Source organism: Rhynchophorus ferrugineus, unplaced genomic scaffold (assembly GCF_030347505.1).
Source record: "Rhynchophorus ferrugineus isolate W39M unplaced genomic scaffold, kcgeb_rfMv2 rfM6, whole genome shotgun sequence".
NCBI classification, from domain to species: Eukaryota; Metazoa; Arthropoda; class Insecta; order Coleoptera; family Curculionidae; genus Rhynchophorus; species Rhynchophorus ferrugineus.
The window spans coordinates 43382185-43408899 of NW_027472585.1; the positions used below are offsets into that span (position 1 = coordinate 43382185).

General features: G+C 32.9%; 1 protein-coding gene across 1 annotated transcript in view; it reads left to right on the top strand.

Moving 5' to 3' along the window:
- LOC143197969 (discoidin domain-containing receptor 2) overlaps nt 1–26715 on the top strand; it is a 623414-nt gene that overhangs the window by 380236 nt on the left and 216463 nt on the right. The window contains exon 4 of the mRNA XM_076406850.1: nt 16654–16885. Coding sequence (XP_076262965.1) covers nt 16654–16885 — 232 coding nt within the window. The remainder of the gene's footprint in view (nt 1–16653; nt 16886–26715) is intronic.

A 26715-nucleotide genomic window follows, 5' to 3' on the forward strand; every position in this document is an offset into this window, starting at 1 on the left:
GAACGAAAATTCATAATAAATCCTTCTAGAATATATAGTTTTTAAGATAGGTGACATTTAGAGCAATCGCTTATTTTTTTGAAAATACAATTTTTGTTGTATAATTTATTTATTAAAAATTGTATACAAATTATTATAGTACCATTTGATTGGACTTCAAATTCTTTATGAACCCTGTAATTTCTTTAGCACTAAATAAGTAGCCGGCTTGGTGGCGCAGTGGTAAAGGCAATAGAATGGTCCTCCTACTATAGCGATAGCCGCGGGTTCGAATCCTGCTGTGGCATGGTCGTAAATTTATGTTTGGGATTGTTTAATATTTATGACTATCCTAGACAATAGTGTAAGCCCATGTTAAATGTAGGTCCAGTCCAGATAAACCCATAGTTCGTAAAAGGGGATTTTAAAATATGTAAAAAAATAATAAAGTAAGAAACTGTAGTATTTCATGGTGTTTTTCGTAACAACATATCGTCACGAAATATGCAAAATTTCTAAAAAATATGTGTTAGTTAATTTAATGTACATTTACCAATTAACAATACAGAGATAGGAGCAAGCAGGGGTTAATAAAACAAGAATTAGCTTTTATATCGGAATATTGCGCGACTAACGCATTTTTTCGGTTATAAATTCCGGTCTAGCTGATTGGTTCATTATTAGTACTATTTTAATACGCATTAACGGCGCGACCATCCTTGTTTTATACGCCATTATAATAAATAGAAGCGACTTTATTTTATGATAATGACCCGTTCGAATTTGCGTACGCGCACCGTCACGTTTCACTCAGACTTTCCAATATCGCTGATTGCTCGATGGTGACAAATTTCCATGACGTGTTACGTACCATTAAATAATGCTTTTCGGATAATTGCAACGACACAATCCGGAGGTTCCGCCGATGGCATAACAGCAATCACCAAAATTACCGTTTTTCTCCCTGTTGGATATCAGCGATGGATTTTGTTCGTGCGTTCTTCATCCGTCCCCCACGCCCCCGCGCGAATCTCCGGAGGACAATACGTCTCCATTAAAAACTCAATCAAATTTAGTTCATCGTTGAGTAAATGCGTGTGAGAAATTACCGAGGGACTTCTTGAATTAATCATGCGAATAAGTTTGAATTAGTTACGTGGCGTAGAGGGTGAGAGGAATAACAGGTTAATTGAAAAGTCCCCGGCCTACCATAGTAAAGCACATTTTTTTGGCAAAATTAGTTTTTTTTATTCAACATAATTCCCTTCAAGGGTGACACACTGATTATAGTAACCCTTCAACCTTTCGATACAATTTTTGTGGTACGATTTGCCCATTGTTTCAAAATAGGCCTCAATTTCGGTGATCACCTACTCATTCGACGAAAATTTCTTCCCAGCGAGCATTTTTTGAGATCTGAGAACAGGAAATAGTCGCTGGAGGCCAGATCTGGAGAATACGGTTAATGAGGAAGCAATTCGAAGCCCAATTCATGAAATTTTGCCATCGTTTTCACTGACTTGTGATATGGTACATAGTCTTGGTGAAGCAGCACTTTCTTTTTATTCAAATGCAGCCATTTTCGGCGATTTTATCTTTCAAACTGTCCAATGGCGCTATGTTATAGTCGCTGTTTGTGGTCCTTCCTTTTTTAATGTAGTCAATGAAAATTATTCCATGCACGTGTGTAGTCGGATGACTATCGATTGGACTTCAGAGTGAAATGATGGAACCATGTTTCACCCATTGTCACATATCACTGCAAAAACTCGGGTTTATTACGCTTGATCATCTTCAAACACTGGCCCGAATCATCAACTCGTCGTTGTTTTTGGTCAAAAGTGAGCTCGCGCGGCACCCATTTTGCAGCATACCTAAATATTTGTAAATAATATGATGTACACGTTTAGTTGATATCTTTAAAGTGTCTGCTATTTCATCCAATTTCAATTTACGATCATTCAAAATGATTTTGTGGATTTTTTAAATGTTTTCGTCGGTAACAACCTCTTTTGGACGTCCACTGCGTTCACCGTCTTCCGTGCTAATTTCACCACATCTAAACTTGACATACCAATCCTTTATGTTTGATTTTCCTGGGACAGTGTCCGCAAACTCGGCATAAAGTCAAGTTTTTGCTTCAACTATATTTTTTCCCTTCAAAAAGCAATATTTTATCAACACGCAAAATTCCTTAACATAAGTTGCATCACTGAAAATGCTATAATTGACATACTAATGATCCGACAGCTTTAAAATTTATACACGCAACTTTTGAGGGGTCAAGGCTAACTAGAAAACATATTTATTTAATTCTAGTAGCGCCATCTATGTGTCAGACCGGTGAATTTTCAATTGTCCTTTGTCGGTTGACCTACTATTTGTGATTTATTTAACATTGTATTCCAATCCAATTTTGGTTAGACTATTTTTATGGGAAATGTGATTTAGATTTTCTTCACTAGACCTTTCAATTGAACAGTCAATTAACGTCGTCAATGCCGGCCAATGTATTGCCAAATTCAGTTCACACGTTCTTTTGGCGTTTGTTTTATTATATTTACAAGTGTTGTTTAAAATTTTTAAGTGTCAGAACCTGATTACGTCTCTAGTCAATTACTTCAAGCACGATCGAGATAATTGATGCCCCCTCTTTCGAGTAATATGCGTTACAGAAGTGTAAGTATTTATATTAGGTTGAAGCAGTTTTATTGGAAATATTTTTAGCGTGTTGCAGCTTTATTTAATACCAGTAGAAGTACTCAGGTCGGGTGAATGCAAAAAGCAAACAAAATAAATAAGGTGTCGAATAACAATTTCCTTGATGTTAGCTCTACTCAAGATTAGAATTATCAAATATATTAAACAATGAGCATTTTTTTCCATATAAGTATTATTTAACACAATTATTTCAGAGAAAACTGTTAGTCTGGGAAATATCCAGAGAAAACTTAGGGATATGCAGCTCTCTGAGGCATGTAAGTCATCCCTTCATACACAGTTAGGAAACATAAGCTTTAAGAGATATGCGATTCATGGAAATTTCAAAATGGAACAACCGACCACTCTCATAAAACGCTAATAGAGGACCGAAAATTGACGGAAAGAGTTCAAATAACGTAGGTTTTATTACTTAAAATGTTTTTTTAATGATTCACTACAGATATATAATTGTTTATGGTGGAAACAGGTATGACTTTATACATGGAGTTGAGCTACTGTTTTGTCTCTCGTCGAATATTAATTAAATGTTTCTGTTTTATTGGAAATACGCCTGAAGAGGAAACAGACTGTAGAAATAGGCATTATCTGCACTAACACCTTCACTTTAGACAAATTTCATCAGAGAGATAGAAAAAAACATTGACAAATAGTGGTGTCAAAAAGCGTCCTATAGATAATATATATATATATATATATATATATATATATATATATATATATATATATATATAAATATATATATATATATATATATATATATATATAAATATATATATATATATATATATATATATAAATATATATATATATATATATATATATATATATATATATATATATATATATATATATCGCTGAGCAACACTGGCATATTCCAAGATGACAATGCTCCCATGTACACAGCCAAAAAGTTGAGTCTTGGCTAGAGGAGTATCATAATATTATACCCATCAAATATTTTGCATGTCCAACACAATTTCTTCCTTTAGAGCAGAGAGCAAGGAGTAAATTTCCACCTCCAACATCGTTGAATTAATTAAGTTGTAGCTGTTTAAACAGCAAATGGATATTGAGTATATGTCAGGTATTCAAAATATTTTGCCTATCATCTACATTTGTATTTCATACAATTTTATAAATCTTTTTCTCTAGTTTGTGTACTTCTTCTCTAAATAAAAACAAACTACTCCTAGTTTATTTCCTTTTCATTCGTACAACCAATATTCTTAGGGTATTAATATACACAATCAAAAAGGAACAGCTGTTAATTGATGACTATTCTCTAGATATAAATATAAGCAGATTAAAATGAAGTATGAAAGAATGTCAAGAATACAACATCCATTAAAAAGGTGTATTGTTATTTAGTTTTGTTTCAATAGTAACGGTCGATAGGAAACAATGAAGTTCGTTCCGCAAAATCATAAATCAGAGGTAGCTATCACGAACAACTTATAACGTTTTACTCAATTTTGTTTTGTATGTATGGAATATGTCGGTCGAAGCCGCCGTTTCTGCTTCTGATAGGTCAATTAACAAACGCTTTCTACAGTAATAGAAAAACTTTTATTATACGAGATGCAAGTAGACAACCGACTGTTTCAAATAGCCGTTTGTTTAGTTGCGGTCACTACGACAGCCGTTTTATAACGTCATGTCCGCCAGTTTTGCAAAAAACAATACAATCATTTTCAGTACTACTTCATTCCGTGTATATCCGTAAATTCATTCTATTTCCAAGATTATACTTTTTATTTGTATTTTGCAATAATATTGTAATAAACATATTAAAAAAGCATAACAATTTTTATAATTTATTAATATATTATTACTAACTAATCCTTCCAAACAAACTTACAATTTTTCACTTCAGTGATTTAAAAGTAAGTACTTATGTGTGTGTGTGTAATTATAGGATTTGCTTTGTAAACAGCTACTACCTAATTCAATGATGTCGGAGGTCAAAATCTACTCCTTGCTCTCGACTCTAAAGAAAGAAATTGTGTTGGACAAGGAAAATATTTGATGAGTATGATATTATGATACTCTTCCAGCCAAGACTCAACATTTTGGCTGCGTACATGGAAGCATTATCATCTTGGAATATGCCAGTGTTCCTCAGCAATATGGCATTGTAAGAGCTTCATCACTGAGGATGTCGAGATATTAGTTCGCACTAATCCAGTTAGTAATTTGAAAGAACTTGCTGAATACCGCGATATTGTCGACCAGATCGCAACGGAAACTTGTCTTCCTTGCAGGCTTCTTCTGGGGCTCTCTATACATATATCCCACCGTTTGCAGGAAACAATAAAAACGACGATTCATCGGATCATACTACATTCTTCCAATGATCAAATATCCAGTGGTTGAAATTGTTCCACTACTTCTTTTGCGATTTAAAATTAGTTTCTACTATAAAGGGTTATAATAAAATTCGAATAAAACGAATCAATCAAATTTCTACAAATATATTTCAGATTCATAATATAAATATTAAGGAGTCTAATTTAAATTGATACAGAAGCTGAAGCTTAAGAAACGATCGAAATTGTTCTAGAAGCACGGTGTGTCATTGTATTAGAAGTAATCGTAAATGATATTAAAACTGATTTGTATATATTTTGTTGAGATTTATTTCAAATGCATTTTTAATTATTTTCTCAAAACAGCAAGCGATATTTTCGGGTAGTCAATATATTGATATAGCGTTGTACATCAAGAGTGAGAATGCCACAAAGACTGCTAATAATATAAAATATTTAATAGCTACAAGTGAAGGTTTCAGATACTTTATACAAATAAGTAACACAGATGACTATCGTGACATTATGACAACTATCTTACCCTGAATCCTAACTCACACCTTGAACTTAGAAGATTATTATAAATAAGAGAATTATTAAGAGGATAAGAAATATCAATTTTCAGTTTAGATTAAAGATAAATAAGTGAATTTAGTCGTTATGAATAAAAAGCTGACATACGGATTCTTTTAGTAAGTACTCAAAATAAATAAATAATAAAATAAGCAATCAGTAATAAATTGAAGTAGCAAAAAATTTAAAAAATCAATCGAGTAATTTTAATTAACGGGACTCATGACCAGTGGTATAAATAACGCGACAATTTTTTTATACTTAAAAAAATCTGTTCTAAAGTTATTACTTATTTAATTTACACAGATAAGGGATATAAACTTAATAATTTTCACAGTTTTCCTTGGTATTGTACTTTGAATTTATTGATATTTTCATAATTATTGAGAAATCTGCAACATTTTACCACTCCTCTAAAATTCGAAAACGTTAGCGTCATTTTTTTTTTTTTCAAATCAATCAAATTTTTTCAGAACACATTTGCAGAAAATTTTACTTCAATTTGATGGAAAAAAACAGCTGAAGCTCTTCAAATGCTGTGTGATGCTTATAGTGACTTGCTCCATCGATTTTAATATGTGATTACGGGTTTAAATGTTTTAAATGTGGTGATCTTTGACGAAGAGAGTTCTGGGCTGTCAGAAAAAAGGAAGACCAGGATTTGAATGTTTAGCTCGATGAAACTATCACTGAGAATCGCTATAAACTAAAATATGTGAGTTTGAACCGAGCACTACGCGAAAAAATGCCTGGTTGTAAGCAAAAGCTCGATATTATTCGTAGGCATGACAACATTTGACCACATAAAACTGTTGTTGTACTTGGAAATATAAATTGGAAAGTACTACCCACTCGTCGTATTCTCCAGGGTTTGCTCCTTTTGATTAGTACTTGCTTCGATATATGAGTAGTGACCTGTGTGAGACCAACAAATGGTAATGGTAAATAACCTGAAAGAGGGGACTATCGATGGGCAATACTTTTAGTAAAACACATTCTACCGATTTTTAACAAAAAAGCTTTAAAATTTCTTTCAAGATTTGTTGATATAGTTATATAGCTATTATATCAAACGTTATACTTACGAACTGTACGTATTATATCGCATGTGCCGGGAATATTCGAGAGAAATTTGAATACATTGCCGTTAACAAATGCACTATACTCGTAAAGATTTCCTTGACTGTAGTGTAAGTGAAATTCAATAGCTCCCAATTAGATTTTCCGGCATTCCTAGAGCGACGCTGCCTAGAATATATTTTATTCTTGTGTTGCACACGAATAGGATTCCTGTATAGATTTTTAGTACTGATACATTTCTTGTAAATAACACATTATTCATTTTATAACAATTTATTAAAATTATATGTAATAACCTTGAAATTACAATATGCTCGTCATAAACGTATAAATTATGAACTCTAAAAAGATAATATTATATATCATAAAAAACATGACTCTGACCAAAACTGAATCATGATAAATTAGTTTAAAAGCTACAGTAGTTTTAAGAAACCATGTCGAATTATTGTGCTATCTACTGTGTGGGCTATTTGCAAGCACCGAAAGAATGTTCGACTGGAAGAAAACTATCGAAGTATAATTCTAAAATTACTGAGACAGTCACATTCGCATTTATTTGGAACACTTAAAATAACAAAATAAAATTACGCACCTAATTACATTCCAAGTATCAAAAAATATATTCTCGACGCCCACCTATAATTCTGTGTTCCGTTTTTGTAACAGGGATTTCATAAAGATAGAATTATCTTATAAATATCAGTCAATTCAGAGGAGTAAAATTAATTTTTAAGGCAAAAATGCTTTAGGTAAACAATGCCTCCTTTGAAGACCGGTTTAACAAAGAATATTGTGTTGCTAATTAGAATCTTTCGAAATTCAAAGGGTATTTTAATTTCATGACGATATAATTTCTTTGCAGGCTGTAATACCTTTTTAGGTTTTCTTTAGTTTTTAAACTGTTCTTAAAAGGAGATAATAAGACGGGATGTTTGAAAGAAATAATTTGATCAAATTCTTCGTTGAAAATATTATAACTATGTTGAAGCCATAGAAAGAATCTAATCGATTAAGATGCAACAATCATAACAAAGTCGAGGAAGATATCGGGAGATGCAGATTACAACGGTTTGCAAACCACTAGCGCCAAGACTTAGTGAAAAATTTTCGAATTCTTGCGGCATCAAAAGCGATGTATTGACGAATATGTAATTACTCTTTTCTTGGTGATGAAAACTGTGGTGATTAAAGAATAATAATACTTCTGTAGCAAAATTCAAACAAATGTATTTTATTCTCTTTAAAAAAATAAAATAAACAATAATATATAAATGAACCTTTGAGGAAATTGAATTTGCGTTAACGTTGTTTGACCTCGAATTGTGTCTCCTTATGACTTTGATTTATTCTGAGTTTGAGAGCTGAACAGAAGTCGAAAACAGCTAAATCAACCATGTAGGGTACTTTTGTAATGATGCAAATTTCTTTTTGTCCCAAAGACGTGAAACTAATAGGAAAGGCTCATTCTAAGAATCTATTCCGCGAAGAATAGCAGCTGGTTAAATGAAAATGGTGAAATGAAGAAAGAAGTATTTTCTGCAATAAAACCTTGGATTTTGATAAACTCCATCAGATAGTCAGAAGAAGAAATTAACAAATGGCGGAATTGTGCTGATATGGCGATAGATTAAAACTTAACAGTTTGATAATTAAGTTGAACTGTGAATCTGATAGTGAAAAAGACTGAATAACACTTCTTTGTTGTAGGCTAATAGCCCAATACTGACAATTACCAACACAGAGTGATAAACAGTGAAAATAATCAAAGACGAATATATAATTAATATAGGATAACTGTAGGAGATGCTATTGTAGAGTGTAAAAGATGTATGCGCACAGGCATGCGTCTAATTGTTCAGAATATACATGAGCATTTGGTTAGATTTATGAGGAGAGAATAGATACTGCTTTGCAGATAGGGCAAACATATTTCAGAGACTGCATTTAGTAAATTTAATATTATAAATAAAATGTATATAGGCGGTAACAGATAAAAGTAAGGAGAAATATAGTGGCATCAAAATTACTTGACAAGGAAACAGAGTAACAAAGGGAACAAGATCTAAACGTAAAATGGTAAATATGATAAGGCAGCCAAGGGATACCTCTACATAAAAAGCATCTAGAACATTAGCTTACAGTGTTCTCGTAGGTGTGAAAAGGAGTTCAGTGTAAAGAACACTAACCTACAAACTACTATGGCCGAAAAATTAACTGTATAGTGTTAAAATAAATTATATTATATGAGGTTTTTCTTGCTTCATTATTTTATTTATATTAGTATTTCATTATGTCAATATCAACATAAACAAAACTTAAATGAGATCTGACAACATTGAATTCAAAATTCTGGAGTGGAGCATTGGAGGATAGAGAATATGCCAGGTATATTATTTTCTCTATCGCTTGTATATGTAATTTATAGTCAATTCAAAACAGTAATGACACACCTGACCAATATGTGTCTGTCAAAAATTGTAAATTCGTTTTACCGTCAGACAATAGTTTCCTCCAACAAGTGCATCAACAACGGCTGAATTAAGGAATGGCTTAAAGTACTTTAATAAGTTTCGAGGAAACCATGTTAAAGAATAAACTATTTCAAATCGTTACTTGATAAATATATATGAAATATTTAATTGCATTTTATGTAATTTACTTTTTTAGAAATAAGCCTGAGAAAAGATACATGGTAGATTATATTACTGAATGTTATGGCCACGAAGTATTACGTCCTCCTCCCTATTACTGCTTTAATCCACTTGGATTGATATGGGATATTGCAAAGAATTATTACAATATACATTCAGGTTGAGAAGGATATTCAAACCAGAACTGTCTGGATTTATGGAAAGAGGCATTGTCGAACATAAAACCTTTGGTTTCTGTGAGCTCGATCAGACACATTGAAAAAGATAAGAAAGAAATAACTGTTTTGCAGTTATGGCAAATGCATTAAGGAGAATGCAGTGATTAATGTAGTTTTATCAAGAAAGATGTATACAAATAACAGGACAAACTAAGGAGAAATATAGTAATATCATAATGACTTTACAAGGAAACATTTCATCAAAGGAAACAATAACTAAGCATAAAACATAAATATGTATACATTACTCGAGTAGTGGTATCCCCTGAAGGCCTAGGGGGATACCACTACATAAAAAAGCGCTACCTATACTAGTGTGGAAAAAAGTTGAATGTATATATAATAATGCAACTCTAACCTATAAATCATTGTGGCTATATAATTAATTATAGTTTTAACTTCTTATATACATTGGATGTATTATAATGTTAAAATATATACATATTATGTCAGAGCCAATATGTACTAAAACTCAGAGTTGTAGCGGCAACATCGCGACGTTTTAATAGGTCACGGTTGTCACTATTGTTTTGAATTGACTATAAATTTATATGTCTGTCATATTTAAAAAAAAGAATGTGGTACACTTTTAGTACATGTATTTTATTTGCTTTAAGATGTTTGCCACTTGATTCGGGACGAGGACCAAATCAAATTGGCTGTGGATCGAAAAATGAGACGAGTCGGAAGAGCCGCCGGCGGAATGGTGAAGGTTAGCCGGAGGCCGCAAATGCGCACACAAAGCCAGGCCACCGTCGCTATTGAGCTAATAACCTAATAAATACCCATTTGATTAGGCAACGTTGCAATTTCATATCGTCATTCCGGGGTCGGCGCCCGTCATAATTAATGCGCACGGATCTGATTAATGTGCATTTGTCGTTTTGCCGGATCATTAGCGAAATATCGGACTGTTTTTAGGGCCGGAAGCAGATGTCAAATAAAACTATCAGCACCGTTCGGGTGTAATTTCGGATAGGATCAGTTCAGACCCACAAATGTCAATTGGATAACGAATTATTTATACCAGAGGGTATATACAACATGGGTCGGTAATTCCTTTCCGATTTTTTTCACTAAAGAAAACATTGGTAGTTGGAATTTTATTTTGTGAATTTGCCCATCTCTCGGTCAATTTATGAATGAGAATGTTCGAAAAAACAGTTTCTCCTTTCGGAAATCAGCGAAGTGCTTCCCCGCCAGCGCGCCAGATCTGAAGAATAACACGGTTTCTATAAATATCCGCACCAAGCATTTCAAAACTTCTTTAACTCGCTTTTCTAGATTTTTAAGTTTTCTTTAGTTTTTAAACTGTTCTTAAAAGGACGGGATATTTGACGGAAATAATTACATCAAAGTCTTGATTGAAAACATTATAACTATGCCCAAGCTATAAAAAGATATTAATCGATTAAGATGCAACAATCAGAACAAAGTCGAGGAAGATATCTGGAGATACAGATTACAACGGTTTGTAAAGCAAAGCACTAGTGCCAATAGGAACAAGACTTATATAGGGCAAGTTAGAATTGGCATCTTTTTGTTTGACTCTGAAGTACCGGTCAGTTATATATGACTCATTTTTTTTTAAAATATTGACCAGGAAAAAGCCTTTCAATATTGTGTTTTAAACCCTTATTTCAATCTTTATCTAAAGCCTGGGCAAGATCTAAAAATATTGCTGAACAAATTTTATTTTCTTCTAGTGATATCTCTTCATTGGTGAACCAATGAATAAGGTGCCTTTCCTCAATGATTAGTTTTATCCTTTGCAATTTAATTGATCCCAGTCACGCCAGTAATCAGGCTGGTTAGGACCGGATGTCTTCTGGGATGATTTCTAAAATTGGTTACTCGCCAGTCGGTAGGCTTAATTCAGAGGACCGTGGTTCGTGGCCCACGTTAAACTGTAGATCCAGTCCGGATAAACCCATAGTTGGTAAAAGGAGACTTTAAAATATATATATATATATATATATATATATATATATATATATATATATATATATATACTAAAAATTAAATATTGTAAGAAAATCCACAATGTTCGTTTCTTGTTTCACAAAGAACGAGGTACAACGTCGTTGGGCCCAAAAGGCCAACCACAACAGGCTTTTTGAGGTTAAAGCTGATTTTTTCTCCTCTCATCGCGTTTCTTCCCTTGGTCACGATGGCATATCTTTGAACCGACTGAGATTGGGCCACTGTTGTTTCTCGCACGGTCACTTGATGACTTCGAGCCCGCCTGCTCAGCGTGAGTTTTATCACCGTGCCCCTATTTCAATCTACCACATACTGAAGAACCACATGCCACATACTCTACCACATACAGACAGGCTGTAGGCGGAGGATTTCTACGAAAAATCAATTTTGTCCATAGAATTTAGTCCATGTTAAGTTAAGTGTTAGTATCCAAATCACCATTACAACTTCTCTACTTCGTTATGGTTGTGTTTGTAGCCCTGTATTTGGGTTCATTTTTAAATTATATATATACTTTTTATACTTTTAACCCCCCTGTTTGTGTTATAAATTTCATTTATTTATTAATTTAATATCTTATATATATATACTTTATATATATCCTCGTTGCCTTTATATCAACACCATACTATTGTATAGTAGCGAATTGACGACACTTGTTAAAGCAACAAAACATCCACAATGTATAAATATTTCTAATTTCTTTTTCTTGAATAATTTCCTGGCGGTGATCGAGTAGCCAATAACAATTTTAAACTTTTTTCTATAAAACTAAATTATTTCCTCGGAAATGGCCGCCCCGGCTCACTTCTATTTTATTAAGGTAATTTTTCTATCCGTTGGAACAAAAATACTGCACACATAATTTAGAACTTTATACATAAAACCTCAGTGGAACTTTCGCACCAATTTGGCTACATATTGCGACTTCCTACTACCCATTAAAATGTTTTAACGAGCGACTTAAACTATTTTGTAAGTTAAGGAAGTTTCCAGTAAAAATTTTAATTTTAACTTTCTGTGCCGGGACCTAGAAGGATTTAGTTTTTTTTAGCTTAAGTCACCGCCTCCCACGCCCCGTTTCCCGTCGGCACTCTTTCTCTTTCCATCGTTTTAGAGACAAAACTAAAAGCCACGACGAAAATTTTATCAATAAGCCAATTTAATAAAGATGCTGGCCTTCGGTCCAAAAAAATTAGGAAGTTAATAAGTATTTTTCTTTTTTTCTAAGAAATAAATAGTGAGATTTTCAATATTACCGAAACATTGCATTGAACTACTAAACTTCTACACCTCACGCGGGATGTTTAGTATATATTTGTACACTGTGATACTTGCTGGGATATTGCTGTTGGAAACGACATGGAAAAGGCGACCAAAGAACTGCAATACACTGGTAATAAAATAAATGAGCCATTCTTGTGCAATTGTGTTCTGAAATTTACTAATTAGTAACACTGAAAAGTGCACTAAAGACTAAGTAATGCCCAATGGGTGTTCTTAGATAAGTACCTAGTTTTAAGTTACAATATAAATAAATTGTAAGTTTTTCGACCACAACTAGTAATAATATATTAATGATATGAAAATATACTTATATGTCTATCAGTAAACCAGCAAATATTTAACGGAGGTAACACTATTATGCATATAGTCTATTCAAAGTTTTTTGTACATACGTCATCAAGATGTTTAAGGTATTTCCTGCCGCAATTTGTAAGTTCCTTTCGGAATCACACAATATTTCCTTCTCATTTTATTCCAGTTAAAAAAAGACACAATGCTGTCTGATTAGTTCGAATACGTAAACGAATGAGCCTGTCAAGTCGTCCGGTTGTCAGACGTATACAAAATTCTTGAAAACAATAGTGATAAGAGGTTATATTACTAACCTATAAACTATTGTGGCTGTATAATTAACTGTAGCTTTTAGATATACGATAATGTTAAAATAAATTATATTTAACTAGCGACCCGCCTCGGCTTCGCACGGGTGCAATGCTGATACTAAATTAAATACACTACAGAAAAAATATGAACGTTGTATATAAAAACATAGCGGCCCGCTCCGACTTTGCACGGGCATAAAATATATATGCCTATGTCACTCAATGAAAACATGATTAAAATCGATCCAGTATTTTTGGTTCATTCATTACTGCCCTTGGCCTGCACGCATTAAATTTGGAGTAAAACAATTCCTCTTCCCCTATAATTACTATGAAGATTTCCTGCTATCTTTGGAATATCTAAATTCATACAATTTTTATTACATTACACATTTTTAAACGCAAATTTTAAATGTGTAATATCTCCGAAAATATTTGTTTAATTTATATGCTGTAAGGAACCATATTGATCTATATTAATTGCACACTGTATTTAAGGTACTTAATTCGATAAGGATTAATGCCGTATTGCTTAAAATAGCTTCGTAAATAAGCCATTTTCTCACGTAAAAAGTAAACAATAAAAATGGTTAATGTGGGTTATCCCTAAAAGATAAACATATACCATCGCGGACTTTTTTGTAGACCTTTTTATGGTGTACAATACTGTAGTACATTAATTTGATCTAACTCGTAGGGTTAGGCAGCGTTTTTGCTAATTGCTAAATAAGCCTAAAAAATAGGTTAATTTACGACATCACGTTAGAAACCTCTAAAATTAGCAATGTTGCCTTAGTATATTATGCATGTATTATACATATAAACCTTCCTCTTGAATCACTCTATCTATTGAAAAAAACCGTATCAAAATCCGTTGCGTAGTTTTAAAGATTTAAGCGCACATAGGGATATAGGGACAGAAAAGGCGACTTTGTTTTATACTATGTAGTGATAACATTATTCTTCAATTATTTTATTGAGATTAGAATTTTGACGATATTCAACTAAGCCCAACTGAACTAAAACTCAGGGTTGATACGGCAACATTGCGACGTTTTGACGTCACAAATTTAGATTATGTATATACAAAATAACTTTGAATAGGCTGTATATTAAATTCATTCTATGTCTCTAGGAGATACCTCTCCTTTATACCGCTGTAGTTTCTAAAGAAAAACCAGCTAAAAACCATCAAAAGAGAATATGCTTTTTTAACGGTGGATATTAATAAAGTTAAATTTGTTTTCTCCGAAACTCAGACTATCAAAATTTCCACGTACAAGTAAATATGCAATTTATGCTACGGACAAGCGGGCGTCCTCGCCAAACCCTAAAAATTTTTAATTTTAATCGCGGCTTTCAGTTTTGTTCCCCGTAGAGCGAGACGCGCCGAAAAACTAAATCCTTTTACGTCCGGGCGGAATAAGTTAAAATTAAAATTTTTACTCGAAACTTCCGCGACTCGGCAAAACGGCAAGCGGTCTAAGATTAAAGAGAATTAATGAGAACTAAGGAGTTGCCGGATGTAACCGAATTTCGCTATCACTAACTTTTTATCGTTGCACTATATATCGTTGCTTTTAAATGTTATTGTTTCCTTTACTTGAGGAGTCAAATAATACTAAAAATTTATGTTTGCTCTAATAATAATAGTTTAAATTAGAAGAAAAAAGAAAAGAAAAGTAAAATTCATATTTCGTGAACTTATTAATTAATTGACTTCAAATTTCTTCGAAATATTATATTTTTTATACGAAAGCCTTATTGTATAGTTTTTTATATCAAAGTTCCACCAAAACCATAAAATTCTAAGCGTTTTACTGTTTCTAACCACGGTCCTTGGCGTTAAGCCTACAAACTAACCAATGACCAACTAAAGTATCATCCCAGGCGACATCCGGTCCTAACCAACTTGGTTATCGGCGTAACTGGGATGGTTATTCCTTGTCGGATTTTTCGCCGTCGCCTATAGAGACATTCATAATTACATTTATATACATAAAGTAGATCCATGAGCAGTATTTAAACCCGCGACTATCGCAGCAGTAGGAGGACCTGTTAGACCTGTCGCCCTCTTTTTTAATTCATATATTCAACATGTTTGAAACTCGTAAATTAGTCGATGCATAAACATGAGCGGGATGTACCTCAAGATGTACCTTGACAAATGATTATTTATGCTATATCTTTACGAGTTTTCTGTTTTTAAATATACTGTATTCTTCGAAAAATTAAAATGAGTTCAATTAATAATTTTAAGCCACAAAAAACAGCCAAAACTATTCCAAATAATTCATATAATAGCCTCATGAGAAAGATACCTTTTGAATACTTTTTTACACACCATTTCAACATGTTGTCATAGTTGATAAGATTAGAGAATTTCTATTGAGTTATTAAGCATATTTCTCAACATTTCCCCTCAGAATGTAATTCTAAATGTATGTGAATTAACCAAACTGTAAAAAGAACATCTGTAAGTTGCATGGCTCACTTTTTATTCAAAGACATATGGTGTTTATGAGAGAGGTTACATAGATATAGTATATTCAAGGTTTATTTGTATATGCGTCATCGATATTTGTGACGTCGAAACGTCGCAATGTTGCCGCATGAACTCTGAGTTTTTATTTCAGTTTGGTTTTGACTAAATAAATTAATTGAACAAAAATGTTAACAAATATAATTTATTTTAACACTATAGTACATCTAAAATCTACAGTTAATTATAAAGCCACAATAGTTTATAGGTTAGAGTTATAACCTCTTATCACTACTGCTTTCAAGAATTTTGCATAAGTCTGACAACCGGACGACATTGACAGGCTCATTCGTTTACGTGTTCTAACTAATCAGACAGCAGTGTGTCTCTTTTTAACCAGAATAAAATGAGAAGGAATATATTGTCTGATTCGAAACGAACTTACAAATTGCGGCAGGCAAAACATTAAACATCTTGATGACGCATGTACAAATACACTTTGAATAGACCATATAACAGTTGTTTATGCAATTTCCAAGTTATAGACATATTTGTCTAATATTCTAGTTTCAAGAAGCATAAGATTTTACTTATATAACAACAAATATAACCGCAAGTGTAACACAACTAATCAACGGTAATTAGAAAATTATGAATATTTTCATGATATTTCTATATTAAACATTCCTGAAATCACCCAAACCAGAAAATAATTTTAAACACCACCAGCACATATTTATTTATTTGTGTTTTTATTTATTTCAGAATACGGCAAGAAAAGAATGGTGGTGCATGGTGTCCCAAAGCTCAGATCAGCAGCGATGTGAAGGAATATCTGGAGGTTGATCTTCAAAAGAACCATCTGATGACTTGGACGGAGACACAGGGTCGATTTGGCAACGGACAGGGACAGGAATACGCGGAAGCCTTCTTGGTGGAATATTGGAGACACTCTCTAGGACAATGGATCACGTATAAGGACTCCAGAGGAGAGAAAGTAAGTGTTTTATCCTTAGTTAATTATAAAATGTTTATCTAATGCTAGAGGGATTTTCTCAACTAGACTTGATATGTTTCTCATGACTAATAAGACACAGACAATGCTTCTTGTTACATTATTTCTGTTTAAAATAGTTTTATTTTAAGATTCGATAAATATATTCTACAATATTTTAGTTACTTTTGGTTTAAATCTTGTAAACTAGTAAAGAGTTTCAAAATAGACGATATATATTTGAATATTCTTGAAGGTCTACTGATATTATCTCAATAACGTGACAACTCTATTAGTATAATGTTCTTCTCAATCCATAAAATTTCAATTATATTTTTTTAACAAACACATGAGACAAATGTATCACAACGGTTATCCATGTTTCAAAGCTTGAAATGCTTTAACATTCTTTCTAGCATTTCCAAAATGTGTCTCATTCACAGTGGTAAAAAATTTTTATACGAAAGAATCTTTCTTTTCATTAAATTTAAATTTAGACTCCCTCTTATCCTATACATATTGATGAACACTTTATTCTGGAACCTTTAGAGAATATCTATGTCAGGTTTGGTGGTATTACTATACAGCAAAACCTAATCTAATGATAATTTAGATTTACGCCCTATGAGCCAATACATTTGGTTTAGTTTAAGCACAAGCTGTTTTCTTTTTGTAACTATATGTTTTCCACGTCAAACGTCAATTGAAATGCATTCCCAGATACTTAACATTGTCTGCTTGCGGAAGTTCATCATTATTCAATTTTACTGAAGGACATGTTCTTCTAGAAAGGGTGAATGTCACATGAGTAGATTTTCTCTGATTTGCTTTTTCACGTTTTCAACCACAATTCGACTTTGTTAAGATGAAGTTGGAGGTTTCTTGTGGCTTACATTGAATCCTCCTGTGATGATAAAACTGCTGTGTCGTCCGCATAAGTTGCAGTAGTGTTTCTTGAGGTCGCTAGGTCAGCTATATACATAAGATATGACAATGGGTCAAGAACACTAGGATTGCTAGAAACCAATTCCTGATTCCTGTAACTTACTTGAAATTGTCTTGAAAAAAACGCCTTTGTGCTGTATCGTATTGGATCATAGGAAAAAATCTTGACACTCTAGAATTTGCTGTATACCAAAATACAAAGATCAGTTGCAAACACTGTATTATCTTAAATGTTTTTGAAAGGAAACAAATCCTTAACGTCAAATATATCGTTTTGATCATTATTTAAACAAAACTTATTGAGTAAATCCAAATTTTGCTTCTAAATATATTTAAAACGAAGCCACAAATCAACCCTATTCGCCTTTTAAATAAAACAATAGCCCGAAATCCTTCTAACGACCTCAAATATTCAGGAACTTTAAGACGTAACCAAGATATATTATTTGAGCTAATGCATTTAATAAGAATTAGTGCCGAAAACGCTTCAAAGAAATTAGGGCTCTAAGAGCGTCACGAATAAGGTCGGACGGTCTGCTAACAGTTGTTTGTATCGTTGAAAATTTTAAGTTCGTCCTAAATATCGCAGCTTCCAGCAACTATTAAGTAGATATTTTGAACGCCCGGAGATATAAGAAAACTTCGAAATGCAATCGTCGAAATGTTACTTAGGGACAAGAGAAATAAAATTAGTTAATTGCTAGAATGAATGAACGGCGACTGAATGATTTAGTATAGTGCTTTTAAATTAACGGTGGAGTTACGTGATCAAATCACGTCAATATCACGTCACAACCCCACAATGTTGCCGCATCAACTTTCATTTTTAGTTTATATTGGATCTAACATATAACAAAATTATAATGTAAAAAAATAATAAAACGAAAATAATATTATCAAATAGCATTTGTTTTAACATCATAGTAAATCTATGCATGTGTTATTGAAGGACAAACAGCCAGAACAGTTTGTAGGTTAGGGTTATCACATTTACATTGAACTCTATATGACACCAGCTGTGGGGTAGTGTTTTAGGGGCATTTTTTGTGTAGTTGTAACCCCTAGAGGCTTAGTGTCACTTAATTAATAATTTTATATACAAGTAATCTATTTTGATTTCATTAGAGATGAGAGATTATATTACATGAATAAGCAGAGAACAATGCAATTTAATTCTAAATTTTAAGTAAAGAAATCGGGAGAAAGAAGGATTTTTAAAATAATTTTAATAGCCTGGTGTGTTTATTTTATTTTATTTTTTTTTTGTTGGAAACATAATTTGCATAGATGGAAGACATAGGAAAAATAGATTCTTAGATCGTGCATAGATAGAAAAATTATTCTTTAAACCTTGTATGAATTATTTTGATTATTTATTTCATAGACCTAAATTTTGGAAAATCAATAGTTAACTTAGTGATTGTAATTGTATTCCTTTAATACACATGCTAATGTTAAATATCAATTTCAGAATTGTTTTATTACATATATTACTTCATTTCACAATTCACAATTCTGAAAATGATCTTACTTGTGGTACTTTGTTATAAATTTAAATGGCGTACTAATTTAAACTTATTAATTTAGTTAACGGAAATCAGATTTAGTTAAATACACTTACAAAAATATTAGGGAGTTTTTGTTCTTGAGATAGTTTGCATATATTTTAGTATGTTTTAATATACCTATATTTATTATTATAATTAATATTATGTATCAAATACATCTCTGATATTATATTAAAAATACTTTTAAAACAAGTTTTAGTAATGCATCATTTTTAAATTAGTCCTATTAGCCCTAACTCTCAAAAGATGCCTGCATAAATTTGACAGCTGTCGGATCATTAGTTTGTGAATTATAGCATTTTGAGTAAAGCAACTTTTGTTATGTAAAAATGGATACAAAATGATTTTGAATGGATATATTTTAATAGTAAGTAGAAACAGTATACAGTACCAGTAAATTCAAATTGAATGAAATAGCACACACTCTAAAAATATCAACTGAACGTGTACATCATATCATTTACGAATATTTGGGTCTGAGAAAGTTCTGTGCAAGGTGGGTGCCGCGCGAGCTCACTTTTAACCAAAAACAACAACGTGTTGATGATTCAGAGCAGTGTTTGAAGATGATCAAGCATAATAAACTCGAGTTTTTGCATCGATATGTGACAATGGATGAAATATGTCTCCATTACTTCACTCCGAAGTCCAATGGACAGTTATCCGAGTGGACTGTACACGATGAACCCGCTCCTATACGTGGGAAACCGAACAGTCGACTGGCAAGGTTATGGTGTCTGTATTTTGGGATGCACATGGAATAATTTTTGTTGACGACCTTGGAAAAAGGAATTACCATCAACAGTAACTATTCCATGGCGTTATTGGACCGTCTGAAGGACGAAATCGCCGCATTTGAAGAAACAGAAAGTGCTGTTTCACCAAGACAATGCACCAGTCAATGAAAACGATTAGAAAAATCCATGAATTAGAATTCGAATTGCTTTTTTACTATTTCAGCGACTATTTCCTGTTCTTAGATCACAAAAGAATGCTCGCTGGGAAGACATTTTCGTCAAATGACGACCAAGAGTCGAGTCGATCACTAGTTTAATATAATGCCTTGTGATCCTAACACTAACCTAAACAAAATTAGGCAAAACAATTGTTAAATGGAGCAAATTACAACCGACGCAGAACATTTGAGAGAAGAAATTAATTTTTTGCAAACCTAACCTACAATGGCGATAAATTAAGGCCACACTAAAACTATAATGACGCCATTTGTCGTTCACATAAATTAAAACCGAAAAAAATGGATCTGACCCGTACCTTTCCGGGCAAAACGCCATATTTCAAGTTGATTTTTAGACATACCATTAACCTTGAAGAACGAGTTCTTAAAAGGGCATTTGTTATAATTTGCGTTCGGAACGATAAGCCCTCCAATTTATCTCGAACTTGTCCAATCGAACAATGTTCGGCATTGTGTAAGCAGGATTATCTGCAGGGAAAAAGGGCCGAAACATATTTCCGGCTTATCGGGGATTAGAGAATGTATTAAAAGCAGAAATAAACATTTCCGAAAACCTTTTACATTATTAATTTGCACATTATATATATTGGATTGAGGAAAAAGATAATTTGGTTTCATTTTTCTTTTTTTTCAAACAAATGTATCCATATAAAATTCTTGAAACGAGATTTCAGGTTAATTGGGAAGTCCCCGACCTGACACATAGATGGCACTACTAGAATTAATATACCCATATGTTTTTTAGTTAACTGTAACTCTCTAAAGATGCGTGTATAAATTTGACAGCTGTCGGGTCATTAGTTTGTGAATTATAGCATTTTGAGTGAAGCAACCTTTGTTATTGTGAAAAAATGGATAAAAAGGAAGTTCATGTGTTGATAAAATACTATTTTTGAAGAGAAAAAATATAGTTGAAGCAAAATCAACCATCAAGGATTGGTATGCTAAGTTTAGGCCTGGTGAAATGTGCACCGAAAACGGTGAACGCAGTGGACGCCCAAAAAAGGTTATTACCGACGAAAGCATTTAAAAAATCCACAAAATGATTTTGAATGACCGTAAATTGAAACTGAGTGAAATAGCAAACACTCCAAAGATATTAACTGAACGTGTACATTATATCATTCACGAATATTTGGGTATGAGCTCTGTGCAAAGTGGGTACGGCGCGAGCTCACTTTTGGCCAAAAACAACGACGAGCTGATGATTCGGACCAGTGTTTGAAGATGATTAAGCGTATTAAACCCAAGTTTTTCCGTCGATATGTGACAATAGATGAAACATGGCTTCATCATTTCACTCCGAAGTCCAATAGACAGTCATCCGAGTGGACTGCAAACGATGGACCCGCTAAAAAACATGGGAAAACGCAACAGTCGACTGGCAAGCTTATGGCATCTGCATTTTGGGATTCGCATGGAATAATTTTCATTCACTACCATGAAAAAGGAATGACTATCAGCAGCGACTATTACAAGAAATCGCCGAAAAACTGTCGCATTTGAAGAAAGAGAAAGTGCTGTTTCACCAAGACAATACACCGTTTCACAAGTCAAAACCATCAATTGGTCTTCGAGTTGGTTCCTCATCCACTGTATTCTCCAGATCTGGCCCCCAGCGACTCTCAGTTCTCAAACCTTAACATAATGCTCGCTGGGATGAAATTTTTGTCGAATGGAGAAGTGATCGCAGAAACGGAAGCCTATTTTGAAGCAAAGAACAAATCGTACTACAAAACTGGTATCGAAAAGTTGGAGGGTGGCTATAATCAGTGTATCACCCTTGAAGGGAATTTTGTTGAATTAAAAAATTTAATTGTGCCAAAATAATGTGTTTTACTACGGTAGACCGGGGACTTTTCAATTGATCTATTATAGCTAAAACTTAACGAACTAGCAAGATAATATATTTATTAACCATTGTATTTAGTAAAATCATAGTTAGGCTCTGTCTACGTTAGTGCCAGGATAATAAATTAACATTATTTTCGACTCTGTACCAAATCATATTGAAATATGAACTCGATCATTCATAGAGTTTTCTAAGGGAGAAACCCAGCCGTACCGCAACTCATTACCATAGAAAAGACGTGGGGCGTCACGTGGCGCGTAATATTAACAAATGACTGCGCCAACTTGAAGAAAATGTCGCCGGTTACAAGACAAGAGACAGTGATAAGGCTGACAAATGATCGGCGCGTATGATTAAATGTTTCGGGCCTATTTAGACGTTTTTGGGAAGTGGGATATAAGGTACGTTTGTCTAGGACGGCGACGGGGGAGACTGCCGGGGGTTGTTTGGTGTTAGGAACGTGTCAGGGAGATGTATGACCGGCCATATATTAGGATATGTCGCCCTTTCAAAAAACCGTCGCGCTAATCGCCCCTTTGGTTTGCGGCCTCGACCGAAATGGATATGAATGGGGACGCAACTTTTAAATCTAATTAGGGCAAATGTCGGCGTCAGATGTAATTTAACTTGGCCGCTAGGTGTTACGTTATTTTTACCGTCATTTACTACTGGAAAAAACGCTGGCTTTTTATTCATCGGCGACCTACTTTTTTTCAACAACTAAATATGAGTGATGGCTTTATTAAGTCGGCTTTTTTAATATAAAACTCATTTATTATATTCAACTTTGAAATAATACGCCTCTCTCATTCGGCCCCAGTTAATAGTGTATTCATTACGTGTTTTTTTAGCATTTCAAATTATCCCCGTACCAGAAGTATTTTAAAATTTCCCATTTTACAAAGTTATTCTAATAATTTGCTTAACAAGAAATGTCTCCAAGCTCTATAAGAGATTTATTTTCTTTTAATACATTGTTTACAGCTTATAGTTTATATATATTGTTACTAGTCGTTACCAACTAACTTAAAATGTATCTCTACAGTGACTAAAACTAGATATTTATCGAAAAATATCCACTAGCCTTTACTTAAATTTTACTTAAATAATAAATATTTTACGTACATTTATTCACAGTAAACTAAACACATATTTCAGCTGTTATAATTATTTTCAATTACAAGACTATTTTCTACGTATCGAAAGGGAAAAATAAATTTTTAAAGAAGAACAAAAAAATTTAACCGACTTCAAAAAATAAATAGGGAGTTCACGAAAAATTAAAAATTAATCTAACTTAGATTTTTAACACAAAAAAAATATTTTATTATAACATATTTACATAATATTCGTTGTAATAACTATATAAAAATAAACAAAAACCTTATTTAACCTATATACTACACGTATTTTATGTTCTACTATATACACAATTTAGCTTAATACATACCTAATTGTATTTATTTATTTACGATATTATTTCAACTACTGACTGACTACTTTCGGTCGAAAAAAAAAGAGTGGGTGCCGAGCCCAAACCCAAAAACAGTTTGATTATTTTTTAATTGTTGGTGAGCTTCTTATTCATTTTTTGAATTCGGTACATCTTTTATTCTATACATTTTTTATTCTATGACAGCCATTAACAAATACTGCTGAATCACATTAATAAGAGCGGGAACCGTTGAAAGAATTTGTAAGAATTATTGCTTGAGTGTCAGAAAAAGTCGTTCTTGCATCTTAAGTAATCGCTCACCATATAGCCTTTACCTAACTCCACTTGACTTCCAGTAGTTTCGATCGCTACAGAATAACTTCACCTAAATAGACTTAACTATGCTTGGAGGAACATACCGGTTATTTTTTGTTTCATTTTCTTACTGAAACGAAATCATATTTTTAAATAGATAATATAACAACGTCAATTTCCGATAGATAATATAACTTATATAATAATTTTTAAAATCATTTCATTCAACTATATCTAAGTATTACAACTAGACAACTCATCATATTTCTTTTAAATTCATTTTATTTTTTAAATTTCTATATTAAGCTTAAAACCTCATTTAAAATGTCTTAAAATATGTCTTCTAAGATTTACATAAAGTTATCTATGGAATAACCCATCAATCAAATGAACTCAATAACTTTGATCTGACTCACTCTTAAAATATAATCAAATCTAGAGAATAGATGTCTTCCTAGAAAATACCTAAGAATTATTTAATTAATATATAGTGTCTGTATACCAAAATACGATATATTGAAAGAAATATTTTGCGATGGAAATCGAGACCGTAGTCAATATCAACAAAGAAAAGGTAGAACGACCGCGGACTCTAGCGAAAGGGCAAGTCACAGGTGTCACAAGACCCTATATATGCAAAAATGCACCCTAAACAGGAACCCTATGCTCTATATAAAGCCGCAATGCGGTTTTTTTATATGACAAAACACATCTGGGTCTAAAATAAGGAAATTTCGAATTTATTACGACATACCGTTGTACGGGGATTCTACAGATCTAATAAAATAAAAATTTCAGCATTATACATGTTTTAAGGTGAACGAAATACTTGCCTTATGTGGAAGGAATATTTAGCAAGGTTCTGATATAATGGTCGTTGAGCTTTATCGTATAAAAGCAAAATAATTGAGATATACAAGTATTTTTCTTAACCATGCGCCATTTTTTACCAGTAAATCGATCATAGGATAATAAATTTGAATATTCAATTACTTCAAATCCTTTATGGACTTAGTATAAGTTTTGGTAAGTCAAGATATTGTATACATTTCTTTTGAATGAAAACATGTTTCCCTTTACTCTTTATAAACATTTCATTATCAGTTACAGATGATAAGAAGCACCAAATAAATTCACATCAGTTATATCAAGCTCAGATCAATTGAAAAGTCCCCGGCCAACATAATTCTCTTCAAGGGTGATACACTGATTATAGCGACCCTCCAACATTTGATACCATTTTTGTAGTACGATTTGTCCTTTGCTTCAAAATAGGCCTCAGTTTCGGCGTATTCATTCGACGAAAACTTGTTCCCAGCGAGTATTCATTTGAGATCTGAGAACAGGAAATAGTCGCTGTGAGCCAGATCTGGAGAATACGGTGGATGAGGGAGCAGTTCGAAGCCCAATTCATGGATTTTTGCCATCGTTTTCACTGACTTGTAACAGGGTGCATTGACTTGGTGAAGCAGCACTTCCTTTTTCTTCAAATGCGGCGATTTCGTCCTTCATTACCTAATTGTGTTCGTTATTTTCTTAATGTACATGCTAATGTTAAATATCAATTTCAAAATTGTTTTATTCATATATTCTTTTTTTAAAATACACACATGTATTACTTCACTTATTTTGTTTTTCATTAATTTATAACATAAAAGTAAAAAAAATATATGATGCCCTGAAGTTGTTACAGTTCTAAAAATCTTACTTATGATACATTTTTGTAATATTCAGTGTGAGAGAAAATGTGAGTGTTAGTTCTTGAGGTAGTTTGAATATATTTTAATATACAGACTTGTATTATTTTAATAAATATTATACAAGGGTCACTATATATATTTCGAGAATAGGAAAAAAACAAATAGTTAAGCTGCAAATACATTTTTATTGTTTTTCAAAGTATTCGCCACGATGATCGAGACGCTTTTGCATACGCTTAAATCAATTTTCAAAGCACTTATTCTATTCCGAATAATTATATGATTATATTCAATTTATTCTTCACGGATGGGAACAAAAAGAAGTCATTGGGTGCTAATCAGGGCTGTAGGGCGGATGACCCATCAATTCGATGTTTTGAGTGCTCAAATAGTCTCCTGTTTGAGCCGATGTATAAGAGCTTGCATTGTAATGATGAAGAACAATCCGGAGTCTCTTGTTTCCTTATTTTTTGTTTCCTTCTCTAGTCCTTATTTCACCGAAGACCTCTGGCAAACAAATGGTTATTGACCAATAGGAATTTACTATTCTACGATCCCCTAGAAGAACTGTTGCAATATGACCAGTTTTTCCGAAGAAATAAGCCACCATTTTCTTTGAAATGTTTCGTGCGCGAACGACTTTTGTTGAATTTGGTTCATCTTGGAACACCCATACAGTCGACTGCTGCTTACTTTCGGACTCATACAAATATATCCATGATTCGTCACCCGTCACGATTTTATAAACGTCTTTCGAAGCACTTCGATTGCTGCTTCACGATTCAGTTTCATTTATTGCCGAGACGAAACTTTCAACTAAATATAAAATAAACAAATAGCGTCCGTGTGACAAAATGTTCTGAGTACGTATATCGTCAAAAATGTCAAACTTTATGATGGAACCCTCAGATGGACTCACATGACAACATTGTCTCCAATTCCCGAAATATAAATAGCGACTCTCGTATATCAAATTCATTCCTGATCTTTTGTTGAAAATATCTCAAAAAATACAATTTAACCACAGGGCGATGACTATCAT